A 17,322-nucleotide genomic window follows, 5' to 3' on the forward strand; every position below is an offset into this window, starting at 1 on the left:
AGGTATAACTCCCAAGCACTTAGAACAATGCTCTGCACACAGTAAGTGCTCAATAAATATGATTGAATGAATGAATAATGGAAATGTCATTGCTCCGAGCAAGGTAACTTGGGCTCAATTCCAAGCATCAACACTGGACTATTTGCACTCTTCTTAGCCCACCCATTCCAGCACAGCCTGCCTGGTTGCTGAAACAACAAAAGCCAAAGATCTCCTGTCCCCCAGCAGAAACTACTATTTCTCCTGGACGAATGGACATCCCACATCCTGCTCCCAACATCCTGTCAGTTCTTGTTCATTGCTTGTTTATTGATCCCACCCCAATCCTGCCTTCTGGTCTCAGAGGCCTCCTGGCTCCTTAAGTGAAGAACTCTTTCAAAACCTTTGGAACCTAGGAAGGGGAGAGGAACATGAGAAAGGAAAAAGGACAACAGCCATTAGCATTCCCACCATCCCCGGAGGGGACCTCTTCACTAGTGATCTGCATGGGCTTGAATTATGTCTCAGGAGGGTCACCATTTGGAAAGATGACACTAGGCCCCCTTCCCCTCACTTTTGGCCTTCTAGAGCCTGATGGGAAAGGCTCCAGCCTGATGCAGATACACATGCACGAATCATCACTTATGGAAAATTTTGCTGGCATAATGCATTCCCATATGTGGCTGCCCTCTCCTTACTGCCACGTACCATTCAACTTCCTGAAAGGGAGGCCAAGCTTGGGCTCCAAGCTGTTAGAGTTCCAACCTTAGTTACCCACCTTTCTCTGAATGAGGTCCGCATAAACCAAGCAGGATGCAGAGATCAACTCATCCGCTTCAAGGTCGATGAGGTTGTTGCAGGCCTGTCCGGAGGCAGGGAAGAGTCACCATCTCTGCACTCTTGGGAGAGCCACTTTCCTGGGGCCAGGCACACCTACCCTGGCCTAACTCATCATCAGATGGACTTCTAGGCCTGGGCCTGGTATCAAAGACATTTCTTTCCTTTCTTGGAAGGAGTCAGGCTTGGTGATGTACCATTTCTGTGCTCCATTGCTCCAGAAGGACTAGGAGGGTGCTGCAAGCTGGATAGAGTAATGCCATCTGCCCTTTAGGACATCTGCTTAAAGGGACTTTTCAGGATCTCAAACTGGGCATTCTGGGGAGAACTGTAAGATCCTTGAGGACAGAGATCATGTCTACCAGCTCTATTATATTGTAGTCTTCTAATAGCTTAGTACAATGCTCCGCACAAAGCAATGGGAAGCAGTGTTGCCTAGTGGAAAGAGCACAGGCCTGGTAGTCAGAGGTCTGGATTTTAATCCAGGCTCTCTGCCTCTTGCCACCATGCGACCTTGGGCAAGTCATTTCACATCTCTGTTCCTGAGCTCCCGATTTGAAAAGTCCTACTCCCTTCTACTTAGTCTGTAAATTCCATGTGGAACAGGGACTGTGTCCAACTTGATCATCTTGTACCCCAGTGCTTAGTACAGTATTTGGTACATAGCAAGCTTTTAACAAGTACCATAATTATTATAAATACCATTGATTGATTAAGAGCTTCCAAGAATTGATTTCTTACCTATCCTTCATCAGGACCACCACACCTGCAACCCTTTGACTGGGACTTTATCCCAGTGACTTCCGGTAGAAAATAATTTATTGAATTACCACTGGGTAAACACACTAAACTAAGCAGCTGGGAAAGTATATTATGAAGAAGTGACCTATCCTCTCCTCCATCTCCTCCTTCAATCCATGGGACAAAGCTCTTGGAAACATCTGTCTTTGACATGGGAGACTTGGGAGATTCTAATATTTCTTTCTTCCATGTACTCTTTTATTCAAAACATTTTCACAGCTATGATCTCATTTTACCTTTACCACACCCCTAGGAGATAGGGTGGGACAGAGGTAACTCCAATATAAGGTTGATTTCCTGAATGCCAAATATCCGAACCGAACAATATAGCTGGATTGAGGCTAGTTTGGATAAATTGGGAAAATATACTTGGGTAACCAAAGAAAATGGGTTGTCATCTCAAGAAGTAGCCAATTTGACTTATTATGTTTATTCTACTACTTCTTAATACAAATAATAATAAGAAGAATGACAGTAATAATAATAATGGTATTTGTGATATTTCTTACACATGTTTACTCTGTGACAAGCACTGTACTAAGTGCTGGGGCTGTTACAAGATTATCAGGTTCCACATAGGGCTCACAGTCTTAAGTATGAGGGACCACAAAGTATTGAATACCCATTTTGCTGATTAGAAAACTGAGGTACAGAGAAGTTAAGTGAATTCCCCAAGGCCATATAGCAGGTAAGTGGCAGGTCTGGGATTAACAGAAGCAGTGTGGCTCAGTGGAAAGAGCTCAGGCTTGGGAGTCAGAGGTCATGGGTTCTAATCTCAGCTCTGCTGTTTGCCAGCTGTGTGACTTTGGGCAAGTGACTTCACTTCTCTTTGCCTCAGTTACCTCATCTGGAAAATGGGGATTAAAACTGTGAACCCCATGTGGGATAACCTGATCACCTTTTATCAACCCCCAGTGCATAGAACAGTGTTTTGCACATAGTAAGCACTTAACAAATACCACCACTATTATTATCATCATTATTATTATTGTTATTAGAACTCAGATCCTCTGATTACCAGGTCTCTGCTCTTTTCACTAGGCCATGTTGCTTCCCATTTAGTTTGGGGTTCCCCAGTTTTCAGCTACTGAAAGTATCTTTCTCTACACTTGGTTAGCCAATCATCACTCTACCATATCCCCATCATATTGTGGCATAGAAGGATCAGGTGATTTGCTTAAAAGTTCAAACAGTGGCCAAGCACATTTCTCACCTCCCACCTAGGGCTCTTTCCCCAACTGAAGGATCGAAGAGTGCTGCCATTTTCCCCCAAAGTTTCCAGCCTCAACGGACCCCTAAGCTCACCATGAGAATGTCATCTCCGACCATGCTCTCCCGAAGAACCTGATCCCGGACCATCTGCAGCATACAGTAGGCCACGAGCACCTGGAAGTTTCTGCAGGGCTTTCCAGTCAGCAAGACCTGGGGAAGAGCAGAACAGAGCAGGACAACCGTGGCAAGGATGGAGAGAGTCTCAATTGCCAACACACCAGAATTAGGGCAAAAGCTCATTGCAGAATCGTAGAAATCTGGGGCTGGGAGTTGGGAGGGCTGTCTTGACAGGTCAGTCAGTCTATCCCCCTGTCAACAGGATGGACTGAACCCAAAATATCCCAGAAAACTAAGAATCTGTAGCTCTATGGAAAGAAAATATGCAGCTTTTGCAAATTCAAATGGAAACAAATGATTAATCAGGGGCCCAGCCAGATTTGGGTAATCTCATAACTGGCTTGACCAGGGTTCCTGCTCCAATTTTGGAAAGGGTCATATCTAAAAGGTTAAAAATATAAATTGTTAAATATCCAGATAATCTGTCCTCATCTTCACTACAGGGGTGGAAATGAAAAAAAAACAAAACCTAAAAGGAGTTCTTCACTTGAAAAGAAGCTTCAAATGATTCCAGAATTTCAGTAGAAGATGCAGTTGAACTTCACTAGCTCTGGTTTCTTGTGAAGACTGTAGACAACCCAGAGAATTTGCCTTTGGATACACCACTGTGAAACCTGGTAGTATTGAAATTCCTGGGCAATGGTAGCATTTACATCTGGATCCAAGAGTTCTGCCTTCAATTGGTTTGAATTCAGATTTCTTAGCTGAGACTGCTAATGTAGATCGAAAGGCAGAGCCCTCGAGTTTATTCCAGGGCCAGAGGGTCACAAATCCCTGAGGCTTCTGGGAAGGGTCAGAAGTGGTAACCCACCCACTATGTCAATTCAACCAGAGACCCCACACCCTGACGACTCACCTCCCAGAGTCTCCATACGTCATCGAAGGTTTTGAATGCTCGCTGAAAGAAGAGACAGAACCAGGGGAACAGGGACTGAACTGCTCCAGCACCCTTTCCTTCTATGGGGCAAGAAAAGCAAACACACCTAAAGTTGGATCTCTCCTCCTTGCCACCCACTTCCCTCTGAGGGGCTGTAGTTCCTTAGGTGTAGCCTGGAGTCAGTCAGTTAGCCAGTCATGTCAACCACTGAAAACTACAGAAGGGAATTACAGAAGAAAAAGCAAAAGGCACTTGTTCTCAAACAGTCAACAATCCAGCAGCAGGGAGACTGGGCAAACACCAATTCACAGTTAGCATAATACCCTAAAACATAATCCTGTCCTATCCACCAGGATCTCTAGGGCAACACTAGCTACAAATTCAGATTGTGGTAGCCCCAGACTCTCGGCTGAATGGACTCTTGGGCTTCAGATCAGATTGGGCATGACTCACTCAGATGTTCTGCAAAAATGGGGTCCAGGAAGGTAATCAGTTCATTCAGCATCTCCAGGTTCTTCCTGACCCCAATGTTGATGACACAGCTGTGCTCCTGAAAGGAGAGGAGGGCCAGGGTGGGTCAGTGGTGAGGAAATAGAGGGATCAGTCATGAGTCTGTACTGATATTGGGACTGGATTCCTTAGGCAAGAAGGCAAAGTTGGCTGGGACTAGACCAAAGAATCACCAGTTTTAGGAGAGCTATAGGCCCCCGAGTTCTGAGTACAGCTGATTCCAGGGGAGACAGGGGTCAATCAACGCATCATTGCTATTTATTCAGTGTAGAACACTGTACTGGACACTCGGTAGTTTGATAAACAGAGAAGCAGCATGGCCTAGTGGAAGGTCCTGAGAGTCAAAGGAACTGGGTTCTAATCCCAGATCTTCCACTTGTCTGCTGTCTTGTCTTGTCTTGAACAGGTCACTTAACTTCTCCATGTCTTATTTACCTCATCTGAAAAATGGGAATTAATACTGTGAGCCCCATGGGAGACATGGACTGTGTCCAACCTGATTAGCTTGTATCTACCCCAGTACTTAGTAGAGTGTCTGGCACATAGGAAATGCTTATGAAATGCCATAAATTAAAAAAGAGGTGGAGGGTTGAGGAGGGAGAGGGGAGGGATGCCCCCATTCTGATTTGAATTGGCTTCCTTTCAGTATGAGTTGAAGATTCTTGGGGAATATATATATATATATATCAGGGGGAAGAAGTGGAGGGTCCTGCCCAAGCTCACCAACTCAATGGAGGGGAGGGGAGTAGGATGGGAGACTGGAGACCCCCTTACCGTCTTCTGCAGGAAGAACTGAAACAGCCAGAAGATCTCATGGTCATGTTCCACCATGAGCTGAAAAAGCATGACCATCTCATGGAATCCTTGCTGGTATTCTGCCAGGAAACAGACAGAGTGGCCATGCCTGGTCTGGAGAGCCCCAAAATGGGAGGCGGGCGTGCCCCAAGTTTTCGTTCCCTGGGGAGACACTCACCAGCTTCCACGTTGCAAATGTAACTGAGCAGCAGGATCTTTTCCAGACGCTTCTTGTCCACGATGACATTGCCAAGGTGGTCCTTTCCATACAGTCTCTGGATGTCACAGGCTAGAGAGAGAGAAAACGGGGAGATTCCAAGGCCTCTTGCTGGAAGCATATTCTAGAAGGCAGTCAGTGCCCAGAGCTGACAGTAGTAACAATAATAATAACAATGTTGGTATTTGTTAAGCGCTTACTATGTGCAGACCACTGTTCTAAGCGCTGGGATAGATTTACAGGGTAATCAGGTTTTCCCAAGTGAGGGTCACAGTCTTAATCCCCATTTTACAGATGAGGTAATTGAGGCACAGAGAAGTTAAGTGACTTGTCTACAATCACACAGCTGACAAGTGGCAGAACTGAGATTCGAACCCATGACCTCTGACTCCCAAGCCCATGCCCTTTCCATTGAGCCAATGTCTTGGCCAAATGGGCCAGTGGGCTACAGTCAACTCCTCTTCTGTGGAAGCAGGTGGGTAAGTCTACACTGGACAGTTACATGGATAATTCAGGGTAAAAATACTTTCATAGCAATAATCTGGATCTTTTTAAAGGACTCAGATGTACAGATTGCTGAGGCCACAACTTACATCTGGGGCTTGAGTGAGGTAGAGAGTTTTCAGGAATAGACCTGGTGGCCCCTAAAGGATGCTTAGTGGCCCCAGAGTAGCCCTTCCGCATGGGTAATGTCAGAAGCCTAGGGGATGTTGTGACCTTTTACTCCATTCATGCATCCACCATATATGATCTCTACTGCAGAGCCTCCTCACCTCGAGGGATAGGAGAGTAGCCTGCATATGGTGATTGGTGATGTCTGAGTAGGTGGAATAGAGCAAAGTTATGATACCCTGGGGTCTCGGCACCTAACCCTTGCTGAGGATGGATACGTTTCAGGTAATGATAATGATTTTCCATTGACTACAGATCACAACTTTCTTCCAACAGGTTCAGCCTGCTTCTCATGTGATTTTTTATCAAGTAAAATGGATTCTACATACAAGTGTATGGGGCTGGCATTCAGAAGTCATGAGTTCGACTTCTGGCTTGGTCCCCGGCACCATTGGGTGACCTCAGAATAGCACCATTTAACTTCTCAAGGCCTGAATTTCTCACCTGTAATATGGAGATGGCAACATTCCCTGATGCTCCTTCTCTCGTGAGAAAATGGGTCTGACTGTGCTTTGGAAAATAAAGTGTGATTTAGTGGAAAGAAAGTGGGATTGGGAGTAAGAAAACCTGGGTCCTACTCCTGGCTCCACCACCTGCCTGCTGGGGAAGCAGGGAGGTCAGGAAGAACGTTGACATTGTAATCAAGGTGGGGTAGGATAAGTGCTTGGATTAACACCATCCCTTAGGGACCGAATAAATCCCAAAATGTATGCTTTCACCCACTGAGAGGTTGGGAGATGCGGCAAGGGAAAGCTGCGCATAGCATTGCACTGTTAGCCACTAACCGGGGCCCCTTCTGAACTGCAGAATCAAGCTCACAGCCTCTCTCTTGGCCATAAACTATTATTCCCCAAGGGTCACTTGCCTTTCTATTCCAAGGCAGCAATTTTGGGCCAGTCCAGTTCAGAAGTTAAAATACTTTGACAGAAGCAATTGGAGAGAAAAGCAACCTGACCCCATGGGAAGGTCGCAAGGCTGGGAGTAAGAGGATCTGGGTTCTAATCCTGGCTTTGCCACTTGCCTGCCTGCCAGGTGACCTTGAGCAAGACATTCAACTTCTCTAGGCCTCAGTTTCTTTATCTGCAAAATGGGTATTAAATACCTGCTCTCCCTCCCCATTACTCTGTGAGCCCCACGTGGGAAAGGGACTATATCAGATCCAATTGTTATCTACCCCAGTGCTCAGCCGAGTACTTGCCCATAGTTAGTCCTTAACAAATGCCACAGTTACTTAGTATTATGGTATATTACGGTATAGCTTTTGCTTTTGCTACTACGGAGGCAATATTAAGTTATCAAGAATCTGATTGTGTTTGGAGGACCCCAGCCTCTCCCAGTTCTGAGACTTTGATTAAATCATGGAGATAATGTGGTACTTGTTGAGTACTTACTATGTGCTAGGCACTGTACTAAGTGCAGGGGTAGAGACAAGATCATCAGATGAGACATAGTCCTTTCCCACATGAATTGCACAATCTAGGTGGGTGGGAGTCAAGAAGTATTCAATCCCTGTTTTACAAGAAACTGAGGCACAGAGAAGTCAAGTGTCTCGTCTAAAGTCACACAATAAGTAAATGGTGGAACTAGGGATACATTCCAGGTCCTCCTCTGATTCCCAGGCCATGTTCTTTTCACTAGGCCAGGCTTACCATATTTGAAATCTTCTCTGGATGATGCAAGTCCAATTGCAACACAGCTTGAATCCTACACAGTTCCTTCCCATGAGGCACAAAAAGTCTCTTCATATAGTGAGACCCGTATTTACCACTTGCACGCTATTGGGGGTTGTAAAGATTCTCCAGCTTTTAGGGCTCAAATCTCTACTCTAAATTTCAAGATGCTGTCACTACCCCTACCTAGCCTTCTGGGGTGACCTGAAGGATGGAGAGAGGTCAGTGTGCTCATTTGAGTTGCTTAGAGAAAGATGCTAGATAAACATGAGGTGGCATGGGTTTCAGAATTCATTTTCCTTCTCCATAAATGGAGCCAGTCCAACCCTTCCAGGGTTCAGGTAATAAAGACACCGTTGTAAAGTCCCATCTCAAAAGAACCTCAAAACAGGTTTTGAAATCTGTGAAGGCAGCCAAAATCCATCCATAGAAGGTTGGAGAAATTGTTTGACTGGAGATCTTCAAGTGCACAGAAAGGCCAGTTGGCCTAGGCTAGATTAGCATGCTCCAAAGGAGGGGGATGGATGGAATGTCCTCTGGAAGTGCTCCCAGCCCTGAGGATTTATGGTCCACAGGGCTGGCCCATTCACTTACCAATAACATTCCGGGTTTCCATGAAATTCCGGTGCACATTCTCCAGCAGAGGCTGGATCTTCTCGTACATCTTGCACAAGGACTCGTAGTTCTTCCTGCCAAAATAGGGAGTGGAATGTTTTGAGGTGAACCGGTTTAGAACATGGGAAGCCTTTAGGCTGTGTCCATAGTTGGCTGTAATTACTTTGAGCTCCTTGAGGGCAGGGATTTTGCCTAATTACTCTATTGCTTTCTCCCAACTCTTTAATACAGTGCTCTGTAGTACAGTGCTCTACCTTGACTACTGCATCAGCTTCCTTGCTGACCTCCCTAGCTTTGTCTCACCCTACAACAGTCCATATTTCACTCTGCTGCCCAGATCATTTTTCTGTGAAATAGTTCAGTCCATATTTCCTCTCCCCTCAAGAGCCACCAGTGGTTGCCCATCCACCACAGAGGAACTCCTTAAAATCAGCTTTACAGCATTCCAATTCCAATTCCAATTTACAGCATTCCTTGCACCTACCAATCTTACCTCACTGATTTCCCACAACAGCCCACCACATTTACTTTGGTCCTCTAATGCCAATTTACTCACTGTATCTCACTCTTGTCTATCTCACCACTGACCCCTCACCCACTTTTTGCCTATACAATTGACTGACAGACTGACTCTGGGCTGGAGCACCCTACCCCTTCATATTTGACAAACGATCACTCTTCCCACCTTTGAAGTCTTATTAAAATCATTTCTCCTCCAACAGGTCTTCTCCAACTAAGCCCTGTTTCCTTTTCTCCCACTCCCTTTCTGTATCATCCTTATGCTTGGATTTGTACTCTTTATTCACTCCAACCTCAGCCCCACAGCATTTATGTACTGACCCATACTTTAATGTTACTCTCTCCATCGAGACTGTAAGTTCTGTGATCAGGAAACATGTCTACCAACTCTGTTATAGTGTACTCTCCTGAGCACTTAGTACAGTGCTCTACAAAAGGTAAGTTGCTCAATAAACACTATTCATTAATTGAACACATTTAAGTATTCAATAAATACCACTGATGGATTGATATCACAATTGAAAGTAAAATGAACCAAAGAAATCCCCTTCTTCCCCCTTCCTGAGGTGGTTCCAGTGGGGTGAGAAGCAGGATGAGATAGTCACCCACTGTTGTGTGTTGACTTTAACCACGTCACTGTAGCTAACTAGGCTAGGGAGGAAGACACCAGGGTGGGATTGCCTTGGTTTCTTCAGATGCATCATTATGGGCAATGATAAATCCCAGCAGTATATGGAATAAGAAGCTTCTGTTACTACTGTTAACCTCTTTTAACTATTATACTATCCCAAATGCTTAGTACAGTTCTGTGCACACAATAAGGGCCCAATAAATAATAATGGTAACAACTTTGATATTTGTTAAGAATTTAGTATGTATCAGGCACTGTACTAAGGCCTGGGGCAGATACAGAATAATCGGGTTGGACACAGTCCCTGTCCCTTGTGGGGCTCACAATCTTAATCCCCATTTTATGGTTGAGGACAATGAGGCACAGAGAAGTGAAGTTACTTGCCCAAGGTCACACAACAGACAGGTGGTGGATCCAGGATTAGAACTCAGATCCTCACTTCCAGGCCCGTGCTCTTTCCATTAGACCATGCTGTTTCTCAGTCAATATTTTATCTTCCCAGCAAACGTTGTCCTCCCTGTGACTTTCCTATAACTGTAGATGGCACCACCATCTCTTCTGTCTCACAAGCCCACAACCTTGGCGTTATCTTTGACTGCTCTCTCATTCAACTGTGCCTCAATCTCACCTATCTAGCCGCTGGACCCTAGCCCACATCCTGGCACTGGCCTGGAACGCCCTCCCTCCTCAAATCCAACAGATAATTACTCTCCCCCCCTTCAAAGCCCTATTGAAGGCACATCTCCAAGTTGCCTTCCCAGACTAAGCCACCCCTTTCCTCTTCTCCCACTCCCTTCTGCATCACCCTGACTTGCTTTCTTTGTTCTTCCCCCTTCCCAGCCTCATACTTGTGTACATATCTGTAATTTATTTATATGTATTGATGTCTGATTCCTTAACTCTAGACTGTAAACTCATTGTGGGCAGGGAATATATCTGTTTATTGTTGTATTATACTCTCCCAAGCATTTAGTACAGTACACAGTAAGCGCTCAATAAATGCGATTGAATGAATACCATCGTTTGATAAATGCTTGTCCTTCTCCATTTAGAAATGTTCCCTTATTGTTTACCACTCAACTTCTCTCTCCCCTCAGTTTTGAATACTCACCAATGGTTTGAGCCACATTCATCAGTAGTATTTATGGAGCACCCACCATGGGTGAGCACTGCACCAAGCATTTTGTAGAGTACAAGAGAGATAAAAGGAATAAACTCTGCCCTCAAGGAGTTTGCAGTCTAATGGCTGATCTTAGTCTGGCCTCCTTGTTGGGAGACTTGGGGTCCTGTTTTTCTCTCTGACCCCTGGTAGCTCCTCATTCTAAAAGCTGTCTCATTTTCTACTTTGAATGACCATCAGTCAATCAGTATTTATTGATTCCCCTAATGTATGTAGAATATTGCAATAAGCACTTGGAAAATTATGATAGAATTAAAATATGTGGTTCATACCCTTGAAGAGTTTACAGTTTAGTGGGTGATCTCATGATAATTTTCAACAGCATGGACAGGTATTCAAGCTTGATGAATTATGATTTATGCTTGGTGATACCCTTTATAATACTTCTTGGAGGTCTCCTTAGGGGAGATTTGTCAATTTCTCCATCAGTCAGTAGTATTTATTGAGTGCCTACTAAGTACTGAGCACTGAACTAAGCACTGGGAGATTATATTGAACAAGAAATGTTCCTATCCTCAAGAAGCTTGCAACTTAAGAAGGTACACAGACACAAAATATTCAAAAAATGCCATTGTGCCAAGGTTCAAAAGGATGATAGGTAACCAAAGAAAGAAGTGAGAAGCCACATGGCTTAGTGATTAGGGCAAAGGTCTGGCAGTCAGAAGAACCTGGGGGTTAATCCTGGCTCTGCTACATGTGACTTTGGGTAAGTAACTTCATAGTTTCTTCATCTATAAAATGGGGATTAAGAGTGGGAGCTCCATGTGGGACAGAGACTATGCCCAACCTCATTTACTTGCATTTACCACAGTGTTCAGCACATATTAAGTGCTTAACAAGTACCATTATTACTATTAAGTGTAAACAGAATCATTCATTCAACCGCACTGAGCACTTACTGTGTGCAGAGCACTGTACTAAGTGCTTGGAAAGTACAATTAGGCAACAGATAGAGGCAATCCTTACCCAACAATGGGCTCACAGTCTAGAAGGGGGAGACAGACAACAAAAGAAAACAAATAGCTACAAGTAGACAGGCATCACTACCATCAAAATAAATAGAACCATAGATAGTAAATTGAGACTATGCATAGCAGGCAAAGCAGCGGCATGGCCTAGTGGAAAGAGCAATGGCCTGGGAGTCAGAGGACCTGGGATCTAATCCCTGTTATGCCACTTTGCTTTATGACTTTGGGCAAGTCACTTAACTTCTCTGTGCCTCAGTTTCTTCATCCACAAAATGGGGATTAAATTCTACTTCCTCTTACTTAGACTGTGAGTGCCATGTGGGACAAGGGCTGTGTCCAACCTGATTATCTTATCTCTAACCCAGTGCCTAGTTCAGTGCTTGGCACAAAGTAAGCACTTAACAAATGCCATAAAACTGTGCTAAGGGGAGCTGCTGAATGAACTTAACCTTAATCAGGGAATACTTACAGGAGGATGTAAGATTTCAGAAGGATGTGAGAATGGGTTTGGATTTGGGTAATCAAGGAAAAAACATAGTGACAAGGTGAACTTTGGAAGAATGAGGAGTTTGAGCTGAGGTGCAGTGCTCTTGCATTTTAAGTAGGAGAAAGAAAGTTTGCTGAGTTCCTTAAAGCCAATGATCAGTAGTGTCTAGATGATGCACAGAGGAACAGATAATGATTGGAAGTTTTTTGTTGAGTGAGGTGATGTATGCAGCGAAAAGTTTTAGAACGATGATTTGGACAGTAGATTGTCGAATGGACAGGGTGACCAGTTAGAGGCTGATAACAGTCTGGCCAAAATATGATGAGCACCTGGACCAGGGTGGTAGCCATCTGGATGGAGAGGAAGGGACAGATTTTGGAAATGATGGGGAGGCAAAAACTGTGAGATTTAGCAGTAGATGAGCATGAGAGTTTAAAGAGAATGCAAAGTTAAGGATACTACTAAGATTGCAGGCTGCTGGGGCAATAAGGAGGTTGGTGTTGTCTACCCTGATGGGAAAGTCAGATGAAAGAAAAAGCAGTAAAAGCACTGAGGGGCTTGGTAAATACAAGGGTCTTATTTTCAAGACAGCATTAATCTCAAGAAGTCTGACCATGGGATTCATTGAACAGATAAATCTCCTGCAGAACCTGCAAGTGGAGGCTGGCTTTCCCCATAGTTAAGGGGTTTGGGTAACATCCTTTCCTCCCCCAGTGATGTTCTCAGGCTCTCTCTCATAGGTTTTTCTGGGGCTACAATATCCACACCTCCTCATGCTGTCAACCATCAATCTGTCTTCATGGGAACTCCTCCAGGAATAGTAGCCAGTCAGGAACTTCCATGCTTCTGCTCTCACAAATGGATGCAGGCCCTGAAAGGAAACCATGGGGTGGGTGGAGGGGAAAGAAAAAGCTGAGGTTTTGGGTCTTTATGAAGACCATCTGGGGCCCCCAGAAGAGGGCAAAGAGGGGCAAACAATCTGCATTAGGGTCTGGGCATTTGTTCTGGGATCCAGTGTGTGTGTGGGGGGGAGAAGTAGGGGGCTGAGGAAGATGGGGAGATGGAGAGAGGGCAAGGCAAATCTCTGGAGTGGCAGGAGTCTTTGGATTGAATTATTTGTATACCAAGGGGCTGAGCCAATCCCAGAAGCAGTGGGGAGGAGATGCCAAAGCCCACCCATCCAAAAAGCAGATGGGGATCTTTCCAGCTGGAAGGAGAGAACTGGGGATAGGGAGGCTTGGGGTTCTGGCAGGCCATGTGAGGGAGTAGTTAGCTCCTTATGACAGATTGAGGTGAAGGCAAAGCTCCTGTTCCCAAGTGGAAAGAGGCCAGCTGTCTCTTGAAGGATCGAAGCTGTTTTGCCCAGTGAGAAGGGCTGAAGGCATACAGGTGGAAGTGAAAGAGGCAGATGAAGGTGCAAGGGTCCTGGGAGACAACTGAACAAACACATTTGGCCTGATCTGACATGGAACCGCAACAGTTGTGCCTAGATGTGCTGGACATGGTGTAAGGAAGACCACTGGGGACCATATAGATTGTGTGCAGGGTAAATAGATCCTGAGGCCACTCTGCCCTTTCCACCTCCTTCTGGCCCCACCCCTGCCCCTACTTACCCCTTTCTGCTGAGACCAATCAGCAACTCTGCTCCCCAGGGTAGGGCAAGGCAAGGTGGGCAGACACATAGGGGCCCCCTCTCTCTTCCCACATTCACCCCACTCATCCCTCACTGTAAAACCTAGAGTAACACACATATCAGCCTGTATCACCTGTACCTGCCTTGTCATCTCAGACCACCCACCTAGAAGCCCCCCACCCCCTGAACCATGGACTTGCCCAAAAAAAAACATACAACCTGCAAATATCTGCAGGTATGGGCAGCAGAGCTGTGGGAAGGGTTAGTTTTTATGCAGTCACTGCAAGTTCAAGTGCCTGTTCTGTGCCTGCTTGCCCTTGTTCAACCTCCCAAAGTGAGGCCTCTGGCAGAGCTTCCAGTGGTTGCCATCCACCTCTGCAACCGACACGCCTTACCATTGGTTATAAGGCACTTCGCTTGCCCCCCGACCTTACCATTCTGATCTCCTACTGCAGCCCAGCCTGCACACTTCACTCCTACTCCTGCACCCTCACTTCCCCTACTCCCTCACTCTTGGGTTTCACCTATGTACTTGGATCTGTACCCTTAAGCACTTAATGCTCACTTCATCCTTAGCTCTACATAACTTACAAATGCATACTTTTCCATCTGCAATTTATTTTAATGTCTCTATTCTCCTCTAGACTATGAACTCCTTGTAAGCAGGGATTGTGACCAATTCTTTTATATCTTATTTTAAGTGTTTTGTACAGTGCTCTGCACACTGTAAGCACTCAGTAAATACCATTGATTGATCAAATGATCTCATTGCCTAGGGACCTGTCCTCACACTCCACCGTCTGTCTGCTGTAGGCCTTCTGTCTGCCCTCTATCTACCCTCCACCTCCCCCACCCTCCCCATCCCCCCCGCAAAGGGTGTGTACTCACTCTCTCCAGTATATTAGTGGAAATGAAATCCCGAGACATGGCCAAATGGCCATTTTCATCAAAGTAGCTGTTCCATTCGCATTTGTCAACTGGTGACTTGTTTTTCCCCTGGAAACAGACCACATGGTGAATCAGTCAGAAGGCTTTCTGTCCTCCTGACACAGAGAGCCAAGTTGTCTCTGCCTCCATCCCCCCCAAACCCATCCCCATCCCCCCAGAGACAAGGCCATGAATTTCACAGGAGAGATGCTAGGTGCCAGGAAAATAGGCCTCCTAGGCTCCTGTGAAATAGGAGGAATTGATCAATTAATCATGTGGAGAGCTTACTGTGTGCAGAGCACTCTACAAAGGGATTGGGGGAGTACAATACAATCCAGAAAAGAGGCAGGGGGGATTTTATCTCCACCCCATTATCCACCTTCAGCAGGGGCCAGCTGAACTCCCCCCAGGCCCAGCTCCCCTAGAGGTGGTTGGATCTCAGGCCTGAGGGGGGCTCCACAGAGGGACTTTATTTGACCTTCACCTTGCTAGCACGGGAAATGCTCAAGGGAGCCACTGCAGATATCCTCTGAAAGAGTCAATCAGTCAATCAATTGTATTAATCAAGTACTTACTGTGTGCTGAGCACTGTAATAAGCGTTTGGGAGGGTACAGTATAGCAATAAAATAGATACATTCCCTGCCCACAATGAGCTTACAATCTAGAAGGGGAGAGAGACATTAATATACATAAATAAATTACAGATATGTACACCAGTGCTGTGGAAAGAGCCTCTGAAAGGCATCAGGGAGAAGAAAGGGCTCTCACCAAGATGAAGGAGGCTGATCTCATCACGGAGAGACTGTTTTCTGGGGTGAGAGTGGTCATGACTCTCACCCTGCCACCCCAACTCAGGCCAGGAGAAACCTGAAAACCCAAAAAGCCAAAACGTGTTAGGGATCAGGGTCTTTCCCTCAATAGATGCATTCTTAGGGGACCCCTCTTGCCTCCTGCCCTTGGACTCAGTAAGTTGGCACCCAGCCAGACGATGACATCACAGAGACTTTGGAATCTAGATTGTGAGCCCTAGGCCCTTAGCAGAGTACTTGGCACCTAGATCTGCCACTTGTCTGCTGTGTGACCTTGGGCAAGTCACTTTACTTGTCTGTGCCCCAGTTCTTCATCAGTAAAATGGAGATTACAACCGTAATCTTTAGACTGCAAGCTTGTTGTGGGCAGGGAATTTCACTGTTTATTATTTCCCAAGTGCTTAGTACAGTGCTCTGCACAAAGTAAACACTCAATAAATATGATTGAATAAATGAATGAATGACCATGAGCCCCATCTGGGATGTGGACTCTGTCCAACCTGATTAGCTTGTGTCTACCCCAGCGCTTAATATACTGCATGGCGCATAGTAAGCACTTAACAAATACCACAGAAAGACCTTAATGCACACCATAATTAACTAACCACCTACATCATAATGGTTTTTTGGCCAAGACATCTGGAGAGTTCAGAGGGTATTACCATGAGGAATGGATTGAAGAGGGGGCTTTCTGCTCTATGTTATCCCTCCCAGTGCAGTCAGTCAATCAATGATGTTTAATGAATGCTTACTAGGTGTAGAGCACTGCACTGAGCAATCAGTAGAGTATGGAAATGAGTAGACCCGATCCCTTGTCCTCCAGGAACTTACACTCTAGCAGCCTAACGATTAGGTGCTTACTATATGCCAAGCACTGTTCTAAGAGCTGGTGTAGAAAGTTAATCAGGTTGGACACAGTCCCTATCCCACAGGGGACTCACAGTTTAAGTAGGAGGGCAGTTGTCAGTCACCATGGTTCCTTTATCCAGGAACAACCCAGAGCAAGTTTCATTCTGCCCTCTGCTTCCTCGCCCCTGGCCAAGGAGTTCCTCAGCCCTCAACCTCCTGCAACCCCAAGTTTAGCTAAAGGCCAAGTCCATTGTCTGCACAGCAGGAAGAAGCATCTTCCTTGGGCGCTCATCTAATCAATCCATCCTCCTGCTCAGAAGCCTATAGTGGCCCCCAGTTAGCACAGCTCACATCCAGTCAAACCCCCAAATCCGAGATCCCCCTTTGCCAATCAGCTTCCTGTGGTCCAGCTGCTCCCATCTCAATCAATCACTTTTATTGAACGCTTACTACTGAGTGGAGAGCACTGTATTAAGCACTTGGGAGAGTACAGTACAAGAGTTGGTAAATGCATTCCCTGCCCTTAAGGAGTTAACAGTTTAGAGGGAGAGACAGACATAAATATAAATAAATAAATTATGGAAATGTACATAATCAATCAACGGTACATAAATACTGTGAGGCTGAGGGTCAGGGTGGTTAAAGGGTGCAAATCCATCTTACTCCAGTCATACTCATGGTGAGGCCCTCTACTCCTCCCAAGGAGAGGTCGGGCAGACCCAGGGCCCACAAGGACACAGAGTACCTTATGATTGGCCCAAGATTCCCTGGAGGTGGTCATAGGCCCAGTGGCTTGGCTCCAGGAGCTGTGGCAGCCCTGAAAATCAATTTGAATTTAAACTCCATTTTTGCAGTTGATCTCACTGCTGAATAGAGAGAAAGCTCAAACCTAGAGTTCATTCACAGGCCATTCCCTTCTCCCTTGGCTGTCTGCCCCAGCAGAGAGCCAGTGGCAT

The 17,322-nt window shown here is 45.7% G+C and overlaps 1 protein-coding gene across 1 annotated transcript; it reads right to left on the bottom strand.

Moving 5' to 3' along the window:
- Positions 1-284: 284 nt before the first annotated feature.
- On the bottom strand, positions 285-15,696 carry TBC1D21 (TBC1 domain family member 21). The gene is made up of 11 exons (XM_029064746.2): positions 15,477-15,696; positions 14,669-14,776; positions 12,915-13,018; positions 8,342-8,436; positions 5,367-5,477; positions 5,168-5,268; positions 4,337-4,433; positions 3,863-3,963; positions 2,923-3,039; positions 758-841; positions 285-391 (listed from the first exon to the last, which is right to left on the bottom strand). Exons 1-11 carry the CDS (start codon positions 15,534-15,536, stop codon positions 359-361), a joined length of 1,011 nt encoding a protein of 336 aa, XP_028920579.1. The 5' UTR covers positions 15,537-15,696; the 3' UTR covers positions 285-358.
- Between the last annotated feature and the right edge of the window lie 1,626 nt (positions 15,697-17,322).

The sequence above is a fragment of the Ornithorhynchus anatinus genome, chromosome 5 (assembly GCF_004115215.2).
Source record: "Ornithorhynchus anatinus isolate Pmale09 chromosome 5, mOrnAna1.pri.v4, whole genome shotgun sequence".
Taxonomy (NCBI): domain Eukaryota; kingdom Metazoa; phylum Chordata; class Mammalia; order Monotremata; family Ornithorhynchidae; genus Ornithorhynchus; species Ornithorhynchus anatinus.